Raw genomic sequence first — 21,475 nt, 5'->3', positions numbered from 1 at the left:
AATTTTCACCCAATCTCACAAATACATATAGGGATTTATTTGTCCATCTGAACTAAGAATATCGAGTAATCATATTCACATAGTATATATAGGAATTCTACCTTTCCATCAAGCATGCATGCAAGAAATATAGTATCTATCAACACAAAAATAATTACATGCTTTATCAATAATGTAGCAGTTACCAATGCAACAACATGTGCATAGCATTTAAGCTTGAGAAGCTCACATAGATGCTCAAATTGATATGAACTATTATACTTTCACCTAGTGTTTCCCACACCAACAACATAGTTGTAACCATGCATTGCACACAACATTAAAATATATGTTTATTTATGTATATCTTGCATGAAAATGTTAACGCAGATCCATAGAAACAAGGAAACCATTTAACAATACTTCATCCTTTTAACCACAAGAAACCTTGCACTTTTCATGCAAATGCCACAAATAAACTTAATAGTATAAACCTAAATTTCATGGCACATATTACACATGAGAAAACTTATCTTGAATTAAAACTAAAGCTGGGCAAATGATAGCGTGACTTCGACTCTCCACCCACCATAGACAAGCTACAACCATTATCACTTGTAGTTGTCACCACTGAGCTAGATTCCAAATCTTTTGGTGGATTTCTCATGAGGATTTTTAACCAGCAAAACAACTGAAATAGGATGCTACAAGATCACACTACCTTCATCCATCAGCTACACACTTTATCAATCACCTTTTTTAAGCATATTTACATCCATGCCAATATTTCATAATGTGGAGAATTTAGCTCAATTTCAAGAGAAGTGAGTCCATAATATGGAAGGTTCATTAGTGGATAAACTATTGATAGATGGAAGAAATAACCTCTCCAGGTGATTCATCAATGAGATAAACACAAGATCTTTAGCCCCCAAGGCAACTCCTAGTGGTCCATCAGTCTCACATGCACCTAAGTGATTTTTCCCCAATATAATGGGTTCTTCAATCCAAATCTTATGGTGGTTTCTTCATCCCTAAAGCAAGCCTCAGATCTCTATAATATTTCACCCAACAAGCCTCTCTCATAGGATTTCTCAGCTGGTTTTTAAATCTCTCCAATGCTTAGCAACAACAATTTGAGATGTTACCTTCTTTCTGCTCTTCCACGACTTTTGTGCACTCCAGGTAGCTCATTTGTTCTCTTCTTATCCTCCCTGTGTGTATGAGAGAGCACATGTATGGAAAAAATGGACGATGAATGAGTGAATCCTAGAATGACTTACAGCTCTCCTCCCCTTTCCCGAACAAATTAACTCCCCATCTCTCTCCACGATTGCATAATAGCCAATTGTTTGATAGTACATCCCATTCCTATCTTTAATTTTTGTCATTTTCTCGCTTATGGTTGGAGCTAAAAGGACACATGTACTTGTTGTTATTTCTTCACTTAAATTTAAGGCATGGTCAGATAATTTAAATCATTCTACCCAACTAGGACTAATATTTAAAAACAACAATTCCCTAAAGTAATCTCCTTCCTCAATCAATGGAATTTGTGTCCCTCTCTCAGCTATTAAAATAATTAAAATGATTTACAAGAGAGAAATATTAATTAGGGGATGTCACACCCACCTTCATTACAAAACTTGGAGGTTGGTTAAAAACAAACAAGTAACACCTCCCACAACCAAAGAAAAACAAAGGGGGTGGGAGGGAGGTAGGTACAAAATGGTATCAAAGTATAGGTTTAATATTGGACGTGAAGACGCTCACACACAAATGATAGAATTTAATACAATAGTTTAAATGTTTTATATGCTAAATTTTTGGTTTCTAATTGATGTGATTGGTTACCTTGATAGAATAGTAATATGTCCTATTTCTCTAACACATGTTTTGATTTTTTGAACATCTTTAGATCAACATGGTTAGTGTTGTTAAACCAAAGTGATAAATTACTATATTCATGCCATATTTAACTAGCAATTGTGTGTATGAAAGCACATAAGAAGACACTAATTTCATTGACAAGAAATAGAGGAATGAGCAGCAAAATGGTAGAGTACAACATGGACATATCCCATCATAATTAGGAAGATAACTCAATTGGGAAGAGGTCAAAGTAAAATCCCTTTGATTGGATGGATACTCTCAGGAGATTGAGAGCTAAAATGAGAAGTTGTAGGGTATAAAATGAAAATATCATTTAAGAACAAGAAAGGAAAGTTGAGGTGAACGCTGTGATTTTCAAGATCTTATCAAACTTGCAATTGCAAAAGCAACATGAGCTTGATGCCAATTATCTAGGAAAACATAAATCCAAGCAAAGTTCATTAGAAATATAGAAGCATGGATTAGAAACCAATAAGGTAGAAGGTAGCTAGTCAAGGAAAATACATAGACAAGCAAGTGAAGACATAATGAGAGGAAAAATCCCACTAAGTGCTCTAAAAAGAGACTCAAGCAGCCATGACCAATTCTCTAGTGCTACAACCATAAGACACTACCAACAAACATGTAATGAGAAGAGTTAAATGCCCAAAGAAAAAAAGTCCCCTACCTTTGATGGAGAAATAAAGAAGGTTGAAGAGGCAAAATCATGGTTGTTGGGAATGAAGAAATACTTCAAAGTCCATGACTACTCTGAAAGCATGAAGGCTAGAGTGGCCATTTTAGCTTGAAGGGAAAGGTCGATATATGGTGGGAATATTTGAGAAATGTCAAGGGAGTTAGAGAAATGGAACTCTCATGGAGAAAATTTGTAGAATATGTCGTGAGAAGTACCTATCTGAGAGATACTATGATAGAAAACTAAGGAGTTTCATGAACATAAGATAGGGTAGCTTACCTTGGATGCTTATACCAACATACTTTTGGAGATGTTGAGGTATGTGCCATATATCGAGGATGAGAAGGTGAATATCTAGAGCTACCTGGATGGGTTACCCAATCCTATCTACATAGGAACGAGTTTGATGAGCCAAGGAGATTTGAGGACTCCATATGAAAGGCTAAGTATTGCAATGATCAGTTTAAACATAGGGCTAAATTTTGATTAGACTAGAAGAATAAGGACATAAGAAATTTCAAAGGAAAAGGGCCAAAATCCTTAGGACACAAGCAAGGAGGGAGAATTGTTAAGTTTACTACTTCTGACAAGGGAAAATTCTAGTGGAATTTGATTGTTTCCAATAGAAACCATCCTACTAAATCAACAAGAGAAGACACTGGGGAACCAAAGAGAAGGTCATTGCAATGTTGGGAATGTGGAGAGAACCACAAGCAGAGATACTATCCTCTCCAACAACAAAATAGAAATAATTTGTATAATGTCCAAGAGGTAACAATGGTGAACAATGTGGCTTAGATGGTACTTCAAATTTATGTAGCATTAGACAACAAACAAGTATATCATCAAGCCTTGGTGATCAAGATGTAAGGTATGGTTATTAACCAACCTATTTAAATTTTAATTGATTTAGGTTCTAATTTTAGTTATAATAACCCAAAGGTTGTAGAGATGTGCAACTTGCTAAGAAATCCCCATGCAAAGTTGTAGCTAGTCAACTGGCCATGGGAGCCAAAAGGAGGGTAGCATAGTTAGTGAAATCATGCCTCATCAAGTTAGGTGGTATGCCCACAAAAAATACCCTCAAGCTACTGTCATTGGGATCATATGACACATTAATTGGAATGGATGGGTTGGAAGCCCACAGAACCAAGGTGGACTACTATAATAAATTGCCAGAGTGCCTCAGTCATGAAAGTGAGGAAAAGACTGAATGTGAGGAAAAGACGTTGTAAGGAAACAAAAAACTTGCCTCAATCAGAAAAATTTAAGTGTTGCATGTAAAGAAATGCAGTATGAAGGGGTGTTCCCTGTTTGTGATCCAAGTAACTAGTGTGATAGAAAACAACAGAATTAGAATTGAAGAGCACCTTCCCTTAAAGAAATATAGTGATGTATTCAACAAAGAAATGTCGAGATTACCAACTAGGAGGGAAATTGACTTCTCCATTAAGTTGATTCTCGGTGCAGTGCCACTTTCAGAAGCCCCATATTGTATGAGCATGCCAAAATTACTAGAATTAAATTTGTAACTGGAAGAGATGTTGGATAAGAGGTATATCAAACTTAGTGTGTTTCCCTAGGGAGCCTCAAAATTATTGTTAAATAAGAAGGATGGAACACTATAGTTATGCATTGATTACCGACAATTGAATAAAGATACAATGAAAAATAAGTACCCACTACCCAAAAATGATGACATATTTGATAATATGAGAGGGGTTGTAGTGTTCTCTAAAATAGATTGGAGACTTGATTATCACTAGGTTCAAATTAAAGATGAACACATCCACAAGACAATGTTCGAGATGAGATATGGACACTCCGATTTTGTGGCAGTGTCATTTGGGCTCACAAATACACCAACCACATTTATGTGCCCGATTAACAACGTCCTTAACCCATATTTGGACAAGTTTGTATTGGTTTTTATGGATGACATCCTGGTTTACTCAAAACCTGGGGAAGAACATAATGACCATCTAAAGTAAATGTTGTAGTTGCTAAGGGAACACAAGCTATATGTCAAACTTAACAAATGTGAATTCTTCCAATCACAAGTCCAATATTTGGGACGTGTCATTTCAAGAGAAGGAGTGGTTGTGGATCTCAAAAAATTTAAGGCCATAACAAAGTGGCCCACTCCTCGAAATGTTGCAAAGGTTAGGTATTTTATTGGATTGGCTAGATATTACCGGTGGTTCATTCAAGGTTTTTCCAAGATTTGGCATCCAATCACAATGCTACAATAGTAAGGATTCAAATTTCAATTGACATCAGAGTGTGTGGAATGTTTTGAAAAACTCAATAAATTGCTCACATGTGCACCTATTTTGAGGATAACATATCAAGAAAAGGACTTCCTTGTCTGCACATATTCCTATAAGGAATGACTAGGTGAAGTTCTAATGCAAGAGAGGCATGTGATCTATTATGAGTCAAGGAAATTAAATGGGCATGAGATGAACTATGTCACTCATGATCTAGAGTTAGCAACATGTTTTCATGCCCTGAAGATGTGGAGACACTATTTGCTTGGAAGAATATTTATATTGATCTCAGATTATGGAGGGCTAAGACATTTGTTTGATCATCCCATGTTAAATTTTAGAAAATCCAGATGGTTGGCTTTAATTAATGGATTTGATTTTGAAATAAAAAATATTAAGAGAAAGGAAAATAGGGTAGAATATGCACTCAACAAAATTCTACAAGTAGCACACTTGGCAGTTATAAGCACTTCTGAGTTTGACACCAAAGGAAAGGATCAAAGAGGCATTGGCATGTGATGATATTTTTAAGCATGTGAAGAGATGCTTACAAAAAAATTAGGGGGATCAATGACCAAGAGCTACAATCTCACCGATGATGGTATGTTGTTGTTCAAAGACAAGTGGTATGTGCCTAATGTGAATGACTTGAAGAAGCTCATAACGGATGAATTTCATGAAAAACCTTACTCAAGTCATCCTGATCATCAAAACATTGATAACATCCACAAAGAAATCATATTGTTGGCTAGGGATGAAGGAGGAAGTTGTTGAGTAGATTGTCAAGTGCTTGGAATTCCAAAAAGTCAAAGTAGAATGCAAGCAATTAGCACTACTGGTACAATCGATTTGAATTCCTGAGTGGAAATGGGAAATCATATCTATGGAATTCATTATGAGATTATCAAAGAAAACCAAGCAACATGATGCCATCATGGTGGTAATAAACAAATTGTGTAAGGACACTTATTTTATATAGTTAAGTCCACCCACAAGGCCATTGACATAGCTTATATTTTCATGAAGGAAATATTCAAATTTCATGGCATAACTAGGAAAATCATCTTAAATAGGGATATCAAGTTCACTTCAAATTTTTGGAAGTCATTGTTTGCTAGTTTTGGAACCCAACTAGATTTTAGTACAACATATCATTCTCAAACATATGGTCAAACCTAAAGGGTAAATAGTTTTCTCGAGTATGCTAAGGATGTATGTCATGCATCAGCCAAAAAGGTGGGAATAATTCCTACTATTAGTTGAATTTTCATACAACAATGGGTACCAAAATTCACTGAAGATGAGCAGGTTCGAGGCATTGTATGATAAGAAATGCAATATCCATGTCAGTTAGGATAACCCAATGAACAAATTGGTTCTTGGACTTGAAATTATAAAAGAAATGGAGAAGGAAGTATCAATATCAAGAAGAAATGGAAAGGAACTCGGGATAGGAAATAGAGTTATGCAGATCAGCAGATAATGCATAGATAATTCCAAGCGGGAGAGGATGTGTATCTCTATATCAGACCAAGTAAGATCTCATTGAAAGTGGGGTCTTGTGCTAAATTAGCATCCATATTTTGTAGATAGTTTAGATCTTGGGAAGAGTGGGACCAATAGCCTACAAACTAGCCTTACCACCCACAGTAAAAGCACGTGATTTATTTCAAGTTTCTTTGCATGTATGTTACACTAATCATGTAATTGACTAGTCTGTGATACAAGTGGCATTTGAGGGAGAATTCCAACCAAAACCACTATGTATCCTGGACCAAAGACAAATTGCACTCCAAAATCGAGTAATAAAACATGTCAACGTGTAGTCACTTTGGACCCAATGAAACAAGTTGGGAAAATGCTAAAAAATGAGGGTATTATACTCGTTTTTAGTTTAATGATTAAGCGTATCTAAGAGTTATGATTATAAAGCTCAGTTTTTTTTCTTTCGCTTTCTAGTTACACAACACCGAGGACAATATTCCTTTAAGGGGTGGGGTTTGTAGTAGTCCTTCCTTTTTACCCCTGTTTTTGTATGTGTGATCATAACTATGAAAGGAAACCTGGAATCCATGGTTGGCTAGGACAAATATTATAAAAAATCAAAAGTTATAAATTATTTTCTTAAAAATAGTTTTAAAAATTGGAATACTGCCTTAAAGATAGGAACACACAGATCCAAGTCTAAGGGAGAGTGGAGTGGAGAGTGGAGAAGTGGAGGACAATGCCCTCAACCTTGAAGATGGAGGAGGTGGCACAACTAATGAAACCATTGCCTGATAGATACCAAGAAACATGATTTGGAAGGGGGGAATGCCAATAGTTTTCTTTTTCCTTAACAAGATTGAAGGAGGTTGGCACTCTCTCAGGTACATGAAGGGATGCAAGGAAGGCAACAAAAAGAAAAAAGGAAAAGAAGAATAGAAAAGAGAGAATAGAAGAAAATAAGATAAAAACCTGAAGGGCATATGAAACAAATGTTCATGAAATGAGAATGTGACGAGAGAGAGAGAATTCCTTGGATGTTGGGCACAAAGCACATGGAGAAATGTTGGAGTTGTGACTAATCCCTATGCTCTAAAATTGGGGTGTTATCCACTGTATTGATATGTTTGAGGCCACTGGATTATGTGTGTCTAAGCCTGACTAACAAGTGGGAAGAATAGTGGATGATTGAATCATTGTGGTGCTAGACATGTAGTTATTAACCACCTAGACATAAAAATATAAGTCATTGTGGTGCATGCTAGATAGTTATTAACCACTTAGAAAGTCGATTATAGACCCTCGTGGTGCTTAATATGAAAAGAAGGTTGAGGGATCATCTGGACAATGGATTCAAACTCTTGGACTAAGCAATGCCCATCTAAACCTTGGGTGAAGCCTTGTGATTGAACTCAAAGGAGTCAGTGAGTCACTATGGTCCTTACTACCAAAGGGCATTTGAGAAACCACCTGGATAATGGAATCCATCTCTTGAGTGTCTACCAAACCTTGGTGTGAATTTTTCCTTAGTAAGGATACCTGCAAACTTTAGATCTAGCTCGAGGGTGGTCAATTGCAAAAATTTTGTAGTGTAGCTAGCCTATAGTTGGGTGGAGATTTGAAGTCCCTCCTTCAATTGTCAACCATTTGAACATATTCAAATAAGTCTATTACAATTATATGTTTGAATTATAACCTGTGATGTTTCATGAATTGCATATGTGTGGAATGAACTCTTGTATATCTCTAAATGTTATTGAATGAGTTGTGAAGTCATTGTTGTATTGATACTTGACAAGTTGCCTTAATTGTCAATTGTTGAAATTAATTGTTACATTGTGTGGATTACTACCATAATCATGATTTACAGGATATTTTATGTTTATGTTTGATTATCTAGTATTTCACATCTGCTTGAATGGATTTAAGCAACCTGCACAAGTGACCAGCAAAAATGGATTGATTAGTGCATTACTCCATTCACAACATTAAAAACTATGTAAAATTGGTGTTTGTGGTCTTCCTCCCTCTATTTCAGGATCACTGTCATTTGGCTATTATGGGCCTTTCCCACTTGTTATGCTCATATTCAAAAGTTTGGTATTTCCATCGTTATACTATATAACACCAAACTTCAACATTTTCCATCGCTCCTCTTGGGCTATCACCTCGTCTTATTGTATTCCCTGGCCATCGAGCCACCAAACCACCAAAGGGATCAAGTGAAAAATCCTTGCATGGAAGGTCCAATGGCGATGGGCCTATAGAAAAAAGTGCAACGAGGTACGCAAACTAGAAGCTGGAACTATGGTTCCATGGAACCTTTTCACCAACCATCAAATCCTAAGACAATTGTGTGAATCTTTGTGTAGAGAGTTTGAGGCCAATGGGCCAATATCAACCATCAACCATCAACTATGAAATGGACAAGTGAGTGGGGATTCAAACCAACATGACGGTGATAGGGTTAACCCACCAGTATTTTTCAAAATTATTTATGGAGAGTGGGATAAAAGTGGAACTCTTGTTACTAGAAATATGTCATAGGTTTGTTGGACCCCCATTGGTGTGGAGAGGCTCGATGCAAATGGGAAAATATTAGTCATCAGCCACAAAACTCACGTGTCTGAGGAGGCAAGGAATTCCCCAAGGCAAAGGCATCAAGATGGCGTGGACTAGTGCACTCCACCTAGGGAACTGAGTGCATTGGATTGACACCATTGGTCTCGTACCTCAAACCTTGGCATTTTCCAATTAAGGTTGGAGTAGAGGGAAGGTCAAGAGCTCGATGCCAAGATGATGTGGCTCGGAGTGACATGGCTTGGGTGTGGACCCTACCAAGATTACGAGTCTCTTGGCCACAAGGATTTTCAAAGGAACTAAGTGGAGAGTGGGCATAAAGATCGATGATTGAGATCGATATCGATGATTACAAGTGGTATCATCCTATTGGTTTCACCCCACACTTAAAGTAGGTTAGAACTCCTTTCAAATGGGGAAAAATAACTCTAATTAATTCATGCACATGGAGAGTGGTATCACCTTTTCAATTGTGAAGTTTTTATTAAACTGCATGTAAGTTAACCAAGTGAAATATATTACCGTCATCAGATCAAGGGACTATGCACCTTCAGATCAATGGTCGAGATCGATTGAGGGGTTCCCCTCGTGGTTGAAATTTAATGAGTGAGTGGGGAGGGGGAATGGTTGGGATTAGCACCAACCTGCCCATCTTCGATTGACGACTGAGATTAATTAAGGGGGGGCCTTCCCCAAATTTGAAACCCTTGTTGGAGGGGTTCGTGCTACCAATTATTTTGGTCGAAGCAGTTTCATATGCCAGCGTGATGTGCAATAAGGTAGTTAACCTAGTGGACAGGTAAGTGGTTGTAGTAGTTCCATATGGGCCAAACAAGGGTCACATGGGTGCCACGTGGAGATCCATAAACTGATGCAAACCCTTTTTATTTGGAAAACTTCTAACAAGCATAACTTGAGATACGAGAGTCAGATTGAGATAAAATTTATATCATTAGAAAGCTCTTGATGAGCTGAAACTAATGGTGGTATTAGTTTTAAGTTACACAAACCTTGAGACAATGAGGTCATGTGACCCTAATTTTATAATGGACCTTGAAGGTTGGGTAAAACAAATAAGTAACACCTTCCACCACCCAATAAAAACCAAGGGAGCCAGAGGGAGGTGGTTACAAGAACTTCCATTGCATCCATTTGCGTAATAGGATCATAAATATACTCATATCCAAGTTTTAAAAATATATCTTAATGAATTATTGGACATGAAAAATTGATTGCTCATATAGATATGATGCCAAGAAATTTCGAAAAATGGAGTGTTATTGTGGCTTGATTACTGTTTGGAATCAAGTTTTGATGTAATCGTTATCTGCTTGGCTCTCTTTGATTATCATACCATAAATTTTATTCTGAAAGTTTTTCATCACACTCCTCAATGCACAAGGGATCTTGTGATAAACATGTAGGAAATTCTTCATTCATTGGCTCTAGTATCTACTCTTCATCATATATGATCGATGACTCCTTGGCCTCCTTCATATGTTGACAAGGATAACTAGAAAAAACTTAAAAATCCCTCTGTTGTGGATTCTTTTCATAGATCCCTTTCTCCTTTTCTATCTTTTGAAACGAAGATCCATCCCTAGTGACAATTCTAAAATGTGGATAAGGATTTGAGAAGATCCTTGTGGTGGCACACCCTCCTTTACTGAATAAATTCTTCAACGTCTTTAGATTTTACTCTTTTATTAGAAGTCCTTGCTTACAAATGGATTAGTGATCGAGGGGTTCTTACAGTATCTCTAATCGAAAAATTTGTAGTTGGAAATGTTATTTATGTCATTTTAAAAACTTACTACTAATATCCAAGTAATCTATGTTGACAGTAGAAACACACCAAAGGCTTGTGAATACTCACTAATGTGAATGTGCATGTACTTACCTCACAAATTACCACCTTCACTCCTCCTTGTCTTAAATGTTTATGTTAAATGCAATCATTTAACACCTAATGCAAGAAGTATTATTGTGCCCTTGACATCAACCTAACAACAATGTCAAAATATTGGTCTAGTTTATTTGCATAAATTTCGATATTAAATTATCAATGTAGGAACCAGTGAACTTACGAGATGTCATGCATTGTATGTGTAGGCTAACGTTTTTTTATCTTGTAAAATGCCATCTATCCTTAAACTATTGCAATGTAAAGCAAAGGTTTAAGCTAGCAAAGTAACTTTAAGACATAAAGGAACTAATCGTCTTTGGTCTAGACTAAAAAATCTTACATTGGCAAAAAACAAAGCTTGGGAATCTAAGCCTTGAAAAAGGCCTACACAAAAATGATCTTTTCAATTATGTAGGTTATTGACTAAGGAAGAAATTCTAAGCACACATGCTTTGAATGAAAAACTAATCTAAAGCAACAGAAACATGACTAATTCAAGTTTAACTAATTGATCAAGCATGCATTAGGATCCTCGACTGGTGGAAACCTGTGTTTGTGTCTTTATCCTACTCTCTCAGATGGCTCACAGACTCGCAACAATACTTCATTAAACTCAAACTTTTACCTAATCAAGCAACATTAAACTTGAATTTTGCAATAAATAACCCTTCTATTTAAAAGAAACTAGGGTTGTTCGTGAACACTACAACAATTAAGATACCATGAAAGAACACTAAAGATGCAAATAAATAGTGAATATGCTAACAAAAGGAGATTGCAACTGCTAGCATATAAACAAGGAAATAAAAAATGAATATAAACAGTGATCAATTTGCACATGTAAATCAGAAAATGAAAGAGAAATCACAAGATATTTATCGGAAAAAGACACTACAATAATCCACAATATGCACAGGGAAAAGGAATGGTGCACAAGTCAAGTAATGGGGGGGTCTCCAAGCCTCAATCTATACAATAAAGAACTCTATTAGTTGAAGAACCTCAATATTGCTACATATATTAATAAAATGAAACTGGGTACAGAGCTTTAACAAAAAATTCTTTTGAGTATGACGAATTAAATGGGATTCAAAACTTAGATCTACATGATCTTTTCAAGCTTCACTTGCTTGTGCATTTGTACAACACAAAACAAAACTAAAATGTTGATATATTTCTACCCAACCAACTAATTCATATTTTTAGCACCCATCTAGATGAGATTTGACATTTGAAGTGGCCAAAATCATGCAACATTGCAAGCTCACAAAATCTTATAATCTATTCATCTCATACATAACCTTATAATCTTTTCATCTCATACATAATTACACTCAATCTCATTTTCGAAGGGGTCAAAGTGATACCAATTAAATATAGAATAGGCTTAGCCACAATGGCAAACTTTGCAAAATACCAAACCATAAAGTATAGGATTGTGTCCCCTCATATACATTAATCCATTTAAGCAACTACTTTTGTTTATTCTTTTTTCTCTTAACCAAATAAAAAGATTCATGAAATTTTTTAATTAATAATCACATAATAGTTATTTTTGTTTTTATATATCATTTATAAAAAATTATAGTTAATATTTAACGAAGAGACCACAATACTAGGGATTTCTTTGTATAATTTGCTTTGTTAAGTCATTCACCATATTGTCACATTCATGAAAAATTGTGTTAGTAACTGAATGCAATTTTATCTTCAAAGTAGAAATTATAATGTCATTGTACCATTGAGGTGAGATTTATTTTGATAATGATGATTGGGAATGTGTGGTAGAAGATTTTGAATATAGATTTTTTATAGATAAAAATATCTATATGGGGCTTTTATATTGTACATTTATTTATTTGTTAAGATTATATCGAAATTTGAAATTTTAATTAGTGTTTAGTTCGGAAAAATAGTGTTTAGTTCAACACTAGTGTTTGATTTTGATCTTATTAAGCATAAAAAGTGAGAAAATGAAGTTGAAATGAAAATATTCACGCATTGGGCTAATTTACGCTGCATGACATGCCAATGTTAAGCACAGGAAGTGACACATCTCTTTCATACTCACTTGTAAAATACATCTTGTTTCTATCAATAAGATGACAACATTTTTCTTCCTTCTCTTATCATTCTAAAAGATTGACCTCCACAATTCCTTTACTCTATACCCCTTACACGAACATAGGTGACCTATTGATTACTACATAGGAGGCATTTAGGATTGGGGAGATATTACCTTTGCATTTTTCACCCAACTTAATATCCATCACAACTTGAGTGTAAACCATATCATCTTCATGATACATAAAATACCTATAACAACTATTGGTGAGTACCTCCCAAAATTTAAATAATCAAATAAAATTAGTAATTTTTATATATGATATTCACTTATATCCAATTATAAAATATCCCAAAATATAATATTATTTTATATCTATATATTATTATTAAAATTGTAATATATAATTTGTTGTTATTAAAATAAACATATATATAAGCAACCATTATAATATTAAAATAAGATATTAATTAAAACCAAAAAAACAAAAATATAATCATCTCCGGAAATGTTTTTTTTAAATGTTTTCCTCTTTAAAGATGGTAAAACTTAACTACACGGTTTAGAAGTTGTAAAACTTAACTACACGGTTTAGAAGATGGGTTTCACTGGAAATTATAAATTCTTTGTGGCTAATTAGTTTCTTAATGCAGATGAAAAAGATCCATGCTCACGTGCCCAAACTCCTCCCCTTTAGTAGATTAATTTATATTAATCATGTTAAAATGGTGGACTAAATAAGGACAGCCAGAGAGGGAAAAATTATATATACAATCCTGTTATTTTTTGGATAGATGTATGTAGTGCCATCTAAATAATGAGAGTGATTATTGAAATATAATAATATATCTCGATTGGGAAAAACTGAAGAAATAAACTGTGTATCCCAATAATAATACAAATCTCCATTCCTCTCTAAATTATCCTTGTAGCAGGCATTAGAAAAAGGAGAAAGTAAATGTGACAGCATAGCGCATATTTCATTGAGCTGATGCAATGTAGGACCCAAATCCCACATGCAACCCATAATTTTGTTCCTTTTCAAAATGACTTCTGACTTCCCTCCAAACGACGAAATTTGAGTCGTGAAGCTTCGTAGCATTCACACTTGCACCTCCACATGAAGGGTCAATAATTGCATTATATAGCATTTTGAGATCAATAAAACAATATATACAGATAAAATAATGAATGTACTTCCTTACACCAGCCTGCCTGCCGGTCAGCACTATGACAGGTCTTTGGTACCTGCTGTTCAGCACAATGGCAGGACCTTGGAAAAAAATGGTTTCCAGTTAATTAGAATAAATTTGCAATCACCCCCGAAAAAAATCTCTCCTCTTTTTCATGATGAGCACAGCAAGAAACTGTCTGACATCCCTGGAAGTTTCTCCAGTAATAATGGGCACAACACCATTAATGGATCACAAACACTAATTTTATCCATCTGTTACATACCGTTTGAAAGATTTCCTAACGTTACATCGTAGGATTTCTTTTGCTATAAAAACGGAAGTACTTGAAAGTTCAAAGCCAAAGGAAAAGGAGGAGAATGTGGAGCATCATCAGCACACTGTTGTCTGTGTGGCCCATATCCATAGATCCGCTAACAGAGGTGCTGTTCTTACTGCCAGAAGTTTGATTGGCACCACCACTGCATAAATATCAGAACAGGCAATGCCCAAAAGATCTGTGAGAACAATATAACATTCATAATCTCTATTACCTATATGGTATCATTGAAATTTGAAACACTATATAAAAATCCAAAGTCCTTTGTACCTTCCTGGATAAACACATGATCCATGACCTGCAAAAAAAACCCAGACATGGAATTAGCTTCGCCTACCAGGTATTGACACCCTGGATATAGATTCTATCAAAGCTAGGAAAACTGTGAGGACTGACTATCTTTACTGATCACTGTGTTTTTGGTAAATTTTAATAAAAGGGTAAGCTATATATCCTCAACTGAATCTTCCAAATTTACTAGAATTACAATGCCAAATCTTCCATGTCCTTCAGAGACTCTCTAAACAACAAATGATAAATGTTTACTTTACTTGATCATATATTATAATGCATGTAATCAAGATTAGATAGACTAGATATTGCTAATCAGCCAGAGTTAAGAGGAAGAGAAAATTGTATTCTTCCAGAATAAGTTATAACCAAAGAGAGGATAATGCATATAAAAGGAACTTACTAGGATCAGTTGTCGTTATGATAGCAACACCCTTGAAGTCACAGGACCCAGCTGCCATTCCGGTGTTGTGATAATAACTATCAAATGCATATGAGGAATGAGCTTCAACAGTATCAGGATTAAAACAGTCTTCACCCCCTTGAATTGCAGTACAGTTTGCTTCCCCTGGTCCACAAGCCCAGTCCAGTGCAGCCTGTAGAAGCTTCAGATCAGCCCCGGGCTTTGCTATACAGAAAGTCTGGTTTGTAGTATCATTTGCAAGAAATTCTCCTGCGTTAGTTAAGTGTAGCACATAAACAGGGCTGCTATTAGCAAAAAATAGCCCCCAGTTCTGCTCTGAAAGAGGACCTGGTCTAAGGTCCTCATTGTATAATTCGTATATGTATGTGTTCACTGGTATAGTAGGACGCTTGGGAGTTCCTGTAATATTGAGTACGTGAATCACTAGATTGCTGTTGTAAGTGTCAGCATTGTTTATGGTAGCATAAGGTTCAGTGGCATCACCATCTGAGGGCCATCCTGTCTCAGCTACCACCACAGGAATGTTTGTGTAGTTGAGATTACCCATGGAATAGTATGCAGCATCCACTAGCGCATCGAAAACATTGGTGTAATGCAACAAAGTATTAGGATCAACTGCTTCCTTGTCAGGGGTGAGCGGTTCAAACAATGCATAATCCAGTGGCACTTTCCCTTTGCCTTCCATGAAGGTATAGTAAGGGTACAGATTCATCATGAAATACGAGCCAGTGTCTTGGAGGAACTCAAGCATTGGCCCAATAATATCATTAAAGCTCTGATTAAAAATTGCCTGGGAAGGAGGGAATGCGTCCAGAATGATGTCTGAAGAATGAGAGCTTGAAATCTTCACTTGCTGATCAAGATTAGCAGCTACCAATGCAGACTGCAGGAACTTCATGGCGGACACAAGAACAAGCGCAGCATTGGGAAGAGTAGTAAGAACCTCATTGCCCACAACAATCCCTGTAATATTTGTGTTGGGAAGGTAATCTGCAACATTTTTTTTCACCCAATTAGCAGCACTGGAATTGGATTCGCCGATGGCTAATACCTGGTTGTTGGGTATACTAATAACCACTTGAATACTGGTGTTTGCCAGGGCTAAGAGCATATCCCTCTCCACATCGTAAAGCCGGACATGTTTTATTTGCTGGGTCTGCAATAGGGACACAACTTGGCTTGGAGATGGCATGTTTGACAAATCTGTGGCTATGTTCACACCGACGAAAGCCCCTGCAACAACCAATAAACAAGGTTTCCTCATACGCCCTCCTAAATGCGAGTTCTAATCAATAAGCAAACGAAAATCCGTTAATCATCGCGATTCGGCATACTCCTAAACAGACATTCCCATAAACATCAAAAGGAACAAGGATCTACATGCCAAGATCATAAACCCAACAGCAAACCCACTTAGGAACTATGTCCAACAGCAAATCCACTCAGGAACTAAGCATTGAGATTCTTCAGATCAGTAGTGTCAGTCAAGTTAGGGACTGCAGCCTACTGAATCCAATCAGACGCTGAAACCTAATAGACGACGAAAGGGGGCGATTGTCTCCTTGCTGCATTTCAGCAATAACCTAAACCAAACAGGATTCGATTTCGCTGAAGGAACGTAGCATAGTATCTATATTTGAAAAGAAATAACCTTCTATTCAATTCCAGTGGGGAATATGTAAACATTTCATTTAAGATTGTGAATGCTGGCAGTGACAACCACTGTTTGTTTGTTTTACAGATAAAACATTTGGTGGGATGAAAGACAAGAATAGAGAGTACCTACCTCCATTAACGCGAGCGCCCAAAATGAATGGACAGAAGAGGAACAGGAGCAGCAGCAGCGGCGGGAGCACCCACATGATTCTTCTTTATTTAGTCAATCGTTCACTTTTGCTCCAAATGTCTATCTCCTGCTCCGCATTCCCCCCTTCCTTGCTGCTCGGTACTCCGAATCATAAGGCCGATTCATTCATCCAACATATATAATTTACATTACTCGGAATCCCCAAACCTATCCCTCTTACTCTCTAGAATTACAAGTATATTCGATGACATTTCATACTGTGCTCCTCATAGTGACTTGATCTGGTATGTTGGGCGAGGAATTGTGAGTCTATAATACATAAAACTGCATTCTCTGGAACTGCCATCCATTTACCCGCGATGGGAGTCGGGACTCCTTTCTACAGTGGGCATCGGGTGTGTGGGTACATTATGTCGTTTGAACTTTTATCGGACTCTGCTACGCCACGCCAAAGCTACGATAGGGCACTACACTACAGAGAATCTTAAACAGGGAGAAGCGAAGCGTTTATATATATATATATATATATATAAAATGTTACACGAATCCCGTGTTTTCCATGATCCCCTCACTTTTCTAACCTTCTCATCAAGCGAGAGGCCATCAATCTGGGAATGTCTGTTTTCCCTTTTTTTTTTCCGTTTTTAAACGTGAATTGCAATGACGATGAGCAGTAAAACCTAGGCCGCGATGTAGCCTACTTTTGTGATTGAGTTCACTGCCGCGGCAGTCGTGTGGCAGGGCCATTTTTCTACTGTTGTTGCTGGGTAGTGGGAAGCGTTTTAAGCTGTCGGGAGTACAGTTCAGTGAGGTAGACCGTAGATGTACAATTTTAAGTCGTCCAAACCTTTTTCACAATTAGGTGATGTATATAATATCCGTAACGTTTGAAGTATGCGTCGATTTTATAGGTATCAAATTTATATTTTTTAAAATTACCTATTTAAATCTCTCAGGTTTACTAATATAATTAAGGAAAAAAATATTTATATATATAGCAAGCAAGTTGAAATTTTTATATTCAAAAATATTACATAAAATATAGTGATGGAGACCTGGAGTAATATGTATTTAGGATCGTGAGTTACTTGCAAACAAAAACTTAGGCTGGTAAAACAAAACATGTATGTCCTAAAGAGAGAATTAGAGAGGCCATCTTGCCATGAGAGGGAAACTGGATGGTCTTCTAAAGACTTTTGAATCAGAATTGTAACAGTATTGCACCAAAACAAAGGAAACATGACTAAAACTAAGGAGACAAGAGCAACAAAGTAGCATGGAAAATTAAGACACTGATTATGTCTATCTTGAGAATTTAGCATGTCTAGTTGAGTTGGTTCTTATATTGGTTGTTCTTGCTATGTTTGAGTTGTGCATGCTCCCTTGGAGCCTTGCCTTATTGAACCTTTTTCCTCTTAGCATGTTCCTACTGCTCCAAGTAGAGGAAGGGGTCGTCATGTCCTTTAGGAAGCCAAGGGGGGCACTCCTACTTGATAAACACTTTCCTTGTGTAGGAGCCAATGATCCTTCATGAGGGTTCTCCCTTGGTTTGACCCTCTTCGCCAATTTGGCTAGCCAAATTCGACACTTGTCTTGCTTGTTCTAGAGAGCTATGGAAACTGGCCGCCTTTTGTTTCTTAGCCTAGAATTCTGGGTGAGTCAAACTAGAAGGTCTTTGCCCCCATGAGAAGAGTTTATTGCTTTAGTCACGTCATGTGGATTAGAGGACACTAAGGGGGGGGGTGGTGGTGGGGAAGGGAAGGGGAAAAGGGAATTTCCATCGCTTTGGACAAATACCTCAAGGCCATGTGCATGTGAACCAGGTAGGTGTTGATTTCAACTATTCGGCCCTTGGCTATCTCCCTGCCTTCTTGTTGTTCCCAGAGTTGTTTGTCTGGCAAGTTCTGGATGGTCCAGTGGCCATTACTTGTGTTCCTTTTCTCCTAAGCATCAATGGTTGCTACGAGGTAGTGGATGTGCGTCAACATGTCTTCATCAAATTGTTCTTTGCCCTAACCATGTCAAGGAGGGAGAGGTTAATGCCCACGACCTTTGCCACCTCTTCTGGCTCGACTCCTTTTCCTCACCATGGTGAATAGACTTGAGAAAGCTTTGCCTCTGACCTGAAACCACCTGAGTCTCGTTGCCCCTCCAGATCCCCTAACGACCATCCATTTGTGGAGCAAAGAAGTTGAGGGAATGAATGTCGAGTTGCACAGTAATGACGAAATTCATGGCTCATTCTCAGTAAATGCCTTGTCCTCGCTTGAACCTTGGCCTTTGGTGAGTTCAGAAAATGGGCGTCACTTAACCATTCCTATTAAAACCTCATATAACATTGACATGTCTCACCTTAACTATCGTGTTAATACCTAAATCCAAAAAAAATATTAAATTGTAAATTTTATATAAAAAAACCCACATAAAAATTTAATCCTTAAAATTTTGATAAACATAAAAATAAACTAAATAATTACTAGATAAATGTGGATATTATAAATATCCTAATTATAATAATTAAAATAAAAAATCAAATTAATTATTTTTATTTATTTTATTTAAAATTATAAATATAAAAAATTAAATTTAATAAATTTAAATTAAATTAATTTTAACCAATTCAAACTGTAAACTGTAAAATCTATATATATGTATGATAAACATAAAAATAAACAATAACCAAATAAATGTGTTGTGGATCCTAATATTTTTGAGTGGTTTCTTTATGGTTTCTTTTAATAGTGATGTGGCTTCTGGGAGGGAAACTTTTTTAACGCTAGAAATGTGTCGTGCGTCTTATTTACTTTTAGAATAAAATAAGAATAGAATTTTTTTATGAAATGGGTTGTGAATAAAACAAGAATAGAATTTTTTTATGAAATGGGCTGTGAATTATTTTTATTTTGGATAGATGAAATGATTTTTTTAGGAAATTTATATTTAATGTTTATTTTAAAGTTTGGTAAGACTACATTTTCGTCATGTCCAATATATCACTCTGATCCAGTGGGGAATTGAACCAATGACTTCACATCAAAGAGTTTCTTAACAAAACATCAATGACCCTCTATCCAAGACCCATAGACAAAATTTATACCTAATTTTAAATAAAATTTATTAAGAAAAATAATCTCAAAATTATCATTACATCTATCTATTAGACTACATAGTTCATTTTTATGGTTCTTAATAGCAATGTTGGTTTTAGATATTATGAATTATTTTTTTTTTAATGGTTTTTTAATAGCAATACTTTTTTTAAAGTGAAATCAAATTTTGTCTATGTATTTTCCTAATCGAGAATGTATTTTCCATTCTTTTAGAGTGTAATATTATTTAAAAATTGATAGAAAAATCACTGAATTTTTAATAAAAATTGAATAAATTCTTAATTAAATAAAAACAATAACTTAAATATCTAAAAGTATTATAGAAAATTATGGTAAGCATGTTTAAAGGTTACAAATATCTATGAAATAAATGAATTATTTATAAGTGAAAAAGTTTACACTATAAAAGAATATATTTATATTATTTCAAAATTAAGTTTAAAAAAAATCTATAAATCTCATAATTTAAAGTGAGTCTATGAAAAGTTTGGCTAACAATGGTTTATTTTTGGTAGAATTTTTTTTGGCATTGGGATCTACCCAAAGAATACAACTCATCTCAATCTCTAGCTAGAAAATCAGAACGAGGGTGTTGTTACCTTGCTAGGGTGGGGGAATAACAACCATGGTACCTTGCTAGGGTGAGGAGAATTACAACCATTGATTCTGACCACCCAAACTAGACGATCCCAAATTGCAACAATGTTTGTTGTTAAGTAATAGTTCATATTGAACTATACAATATACACAAGCAATAGCCTTCTACGATTGTATTTCATCCCATTTATAGAAGAATTAAGGAGAGGGGGAACTCAATTGTTTTGATAAATTTGGTTAATTGTTCATTTCCTCTTCTTATTTATTAGATTTCTTTAATTAGTTATCATTTTCAAAAACATGGGATTCATTTCTCCTTGAGTAATCAAATCCTCTCCTCAAGAACGTTGGCCCATGTGACTTAAAAAGGCTTCATCCTTTTCTATCCTCGACTTCTTTATATGTGTGCTCTATGAGGCTAAAATTTTAATTCAATACATCTCCTTGAGGAAAATAATGTTGTTTGAAGCAATATTTGTAAGAAGCTATGATCTACCTCATTCTTTGTTTAAACTTTTCCATCCTATGTAGTAAATCTCTAATCAATGTCACTTCCCTGATTAGGGTTTCTACAAAAATTTGAATGGTTTTTTTATTGAGTGGAAGTAGGGAGATGATGTCATTTTTGCTTGAATTTATGTTCTCTCCTAAGTCCTTTGACACCTACTCCAATGGGAAGAAATTATATTTTGGTCTGAAATATGCTAAGCAACAATTGTTTGTCATATTCTCTATGGCTTACCATAGTAGATCAACATCTATTACTTCATGAGCAATGTAATATCCCTGGTGAAATTTCCATGTAATAAGCGTTAAAAATAATAACCACGGATGAATGAGACACTTATTCCAATATGAATGTTGGGAAAGACATCCTAGG

At 35.8% G+C, this 21,475-nt stretch overlaps 1 protein-coding gene across 1 annotated transcript; it reads right to left on the bottom strand.

Annotated features, from left to right (window-relative positions):
- Positions 1 to 14,040: 14,040 nt before the first annotated feature.
- Positions 14,041 to 17,486, bottom strand: LOC149238867 (glucan endo-1,3-beta-glucosidase 3-like). The gene is made up of 4 exons (XM_089373209.1): positions 16,868 to 17,486; positions 15,061 to 16,314; positions 14,637 to 14,664; positions 14,041 to 14,508 (listed from the first exon to the last, which is right to left on the bottom strand). Exons 1-4 carry the CDS (start codon positions 16,941 to 16,943, stop codon positions 14,382 to 14,384), a joined length of 1,485 nt encoding a protein of 494 aa, XP_089229335.1. The 5' UTR covers positions 16,944 to 17,486; the 3' UTR covers positions 14,041 to 14,381.
- Positions 17,487 to 21,475: the final 3,989 nt, after the last annotated feature.

Source organism: Pinus tabuliformis, chromosome 8 (assembly GCF_031772625.1).
Source record: "Pinus tabuliformis cultivar Carrire ecotype Pingquan chromosome 8, CPIR1, whole genome shotgun sequence".
NCBI classification, from domain to species: domain Eukaryota; kingdom Viridiplantae; phylum Streptophyta; class Pinopsida; order Pinales; family Pinaceae; genus Pinus; species Pinus tabuliformis.
The sequence above is the reverse complement of the archived record's forward strand: the minus strand, read 5'-3'. Positions and strand labels throughout refer to the sequence as shown.